Here is a 2,893-nt window from a genome sequence, read left to right as displayed (position 1 = left end):
TAACTCTATCCCAGCCAAAACCAGCATGCTCTGCCAACCATGAATTGCTCTGAGGCACTTTACTTGCAATAAAACTTTTATTTTATCTAATTTTAACTATTTTTAGTTAAACAACTTTGTGTGTATCCATTATGAATTGTGTTTTAGGACCTTTATTAAATATGCTTTCCAAGAGGCACCATACATGGGATTGAGTAAAAGGTCATCACATATAGAGTCTCCGCAACTTTGTGAGGCCTTCATTCCCTGTGACTTTGCCAGACTTTATCATCATTTCCTGATGGACTGTTTGGAATATTAAATAAGTGATATTAACAAAGCACCAAAAGATTTTAGCAGTTTTGAAGGAAGGATCTGTAGCAATATGTACAAAGAAAGTAACATTTTTGGTTTTATTGTCACTTTGAAGAGGGCCTATAGCATTAATTGTCCTATTCTTACATGGAATTTTACTTGCATTTGAGCTGCAACTTTAGATATTTTATAACATTAAGTAATTCAAAATGATAAATGAGAGATTTGAGAAATTATGGGGATAAAGATGTGTCATAATTACAGAAGCCCTAATACAAGCAGAGTGGAAAATAAAAAGAACAAACTTGAGAATTAAAGAAAACTGACTTATATGAATTAAAGAAAAATTGAATGAAAGAAAAGAGTTAAAAGAGCAGTGCTGCTCAGGGGTGCATGGGCCAGATATCCCACTGCCCAGATAAATAGCACATATAAGAAGAGAGGAACGGACTTTGTATCCTTTGTTCTATAACCCACGACGTGCAAGATATAGATATTATACAACCCTGAGAATGCTATATTTTTATTCTGTATACTTCCACTCTGAGAGCCATCTCTGTGGTAGTGTGACCTAATCAGATATTCCTCTACCTAAGGGAGGAGACCCATGGATTTTTAAACAGCCTTATTTAAACTACTGGCTAAGAAAAACTGCGGAAAAGGAGTGTGTGCCATTTGCAAAGGCCTGTTCATTAAAGATGGAGGCTCTGCTTTAGCAGGATTTGCATGAGGAGGAACAAAACATCTGTGTCAATCTGCTCGCATGACGCAAGGTCCCCTAACAGTTCCTTCCATAAAGAAATTAATTTCAACCATCCGTTGTTAATTGAGTTCTGATTTCCAGATCTCTGTAAACCAGTTTTTTCAGGGGTAGCTGTACCACACCTGAACTCTGGGTGCTATAACCAACTCAAGTTCAGTTTCCACAGGACCGCCACTTTGCTGCCTTTTTGTCTATTGTCTTTACTCAGAGTTGTAGTAATTCTTAAAATGAGGGGCTATCTTCTACAGGTGCAATTCAGTACAATAGATTGCAATGCAAGAGAAGGAAGAAGTTCTCTGCCACATCAGTTGCCAATCCATGATTCATACGCTACTGATTTGTTTTAGTATTATAAGAGGAAATTTAGTTGGTTTGCCTAAACTTCACCCTGATAAGAGCAATAAAAAGGCATGTTCATAAAGTTTGGTTTCATTTCCCAGATGAGGATACGTTTCAGTTTCTTTTCCTTCTTATCATGGTAGCAGTTTCGATTCTTTGCTGTTAGCTGGACAGTGCATAAAAAGACTGGCTGAGGGTCGCCACGCTTCAGCGGAGTCCACACCACCAGAAAGAGAAATGTCCGACCAAAATGTCCGCAATGCTGGTTTCACTTCCTCCGGGATCACAGGAGGATCGCTTGCTTCATCGATGATGTCCCGGGAAGCAAGAGCATCTGGGGGAGGCGTGCATTCTGGAGGCCCTACTGCTACTCTCCAAGAAATGGGTATGAGCAATTCTGTGTGCGTGTGGTTTTGTGGTTTAGTGCATAGGGCCGAACAATTTTTTTTCCTTGAAAATAAGCTTGATACGTAATCTCTTCTCTCCTACATTCCTGTATTGTGCTGAAGACAAAAGATTCCTATATTTAACTGCATGTTACGAGTGGGATGCTATTAAGGGTGCTTTCTGTGTATGTACATATGCATGAATGTACACATACATATGTGGTATTCATGAGATTCAGGACAGTGTTTATTTGAAGTTTGTGCTATCTTTCCGTTCTGCTAGGAATCATCAATTATACGGAAAGTCATAGTAGCAATAAGCAACGATACACTTATGCAAGAACATGATCTGTGTACCTACATTTCATATAAATTATCAGATTTCCCTTGCTCTTTACTCACATACATCCACACAGGGAGAATCCATAAAACCTTATGCAAATGCGATAGCAGAGGGAAATTAGCTGCAGTCCAAGAGCTGAATTCACAAAGGGAATATATACACATCCTTGACAGCACGTATCTAAGTACTGAAATTAGGCATAGCTGGCTTTCACACGAGCTAACCCTGCAGGTGCCTGCTTTTCTGTTGCATGCACAGAGCAATCCCTGACCTGACGACTCTCAGCAGCTTGGCACTTGTTTAACCCCAGATCCTGTGGGATTCATGCACAAGGTATTCTCCCTGCCAGTCCTGCCTGTGTGACCCGATTCAGCAGGCATCCTCTAAGCAGGCATAACCCCGCCAGAAAGGAGTGCCCCGTGTAATCCTCCTTTACCCAACAGCACAGTAGTTAGCAGGCTGACCTCGGTCAAAGGCTTCAAAACCCTTAGGGGTCTTGGACCCACACCTCCCGCGTGTCAGGAGTGTGCTGAGCAGCAGGCTGCGGGCTGGTTACAGGTGGGGCTCTCTGCCATATTGGTCAACTGCTGGTCTATTCTTTTCGTAGTTGTCCTGGTTTCAGCTGGGATAGAATTACATTTCTTCCTAGTGCTGTGTTTTGGATTTAGTATGAGAAGAATGTTGATAACACACTGATGTTTTCAGTTGCTGCTAAGTACCCTGTCAAGGACAGCTTCCATGCTACCAAGCAGAGGCTGGGAGGGAGCA

At 41.3% G+C, this 2,893-nt stretch overlaps 1 protein-coding gene across 1 annotated transcript in view; it reads left to right on the top strand.

The window, feature by feature from the left end:
- Positions 1–1,633: 1,633 nt before the first annotated feature.
- The window catches only part of LOC104074851 (interferon alpha-inducible protein 27-like protein 2A), a 4,478-nt gene continuing 3,218 nt past the window's right edge, over positions 1,634–2,893 (top strand). Inside the window, exon 1 of the mRNA XM_009575131.1 lies at positions 1,634–1,781. Within this exon, the coding sequence (XP_009573426.1) occupies positions 1,634–1,781 (148 nt within the window). The remainder of the gene's footprint in view (positions 1,782–2,893) is intronic.

This window comes from Fulmarus glacialis, unplaced genomic scaffold (genome assembly GCF_000690835.1).
Source record: "Fulmarus glacialis isolate BGI_N327 unplaced genomic scaffold, ASM69083v1 scaffold7873, whole genome shotgun sequence".
Classification (NCBI taxonomy): Eukaryota; Metazoa; Chordata; class Aves; order Procellariiformes; family Procellariidae; genus Fulmarus; species Fulmarus glacialis.
This window is presented reverse-complemented; position numbering and strand designations above follow the sequence as displayed.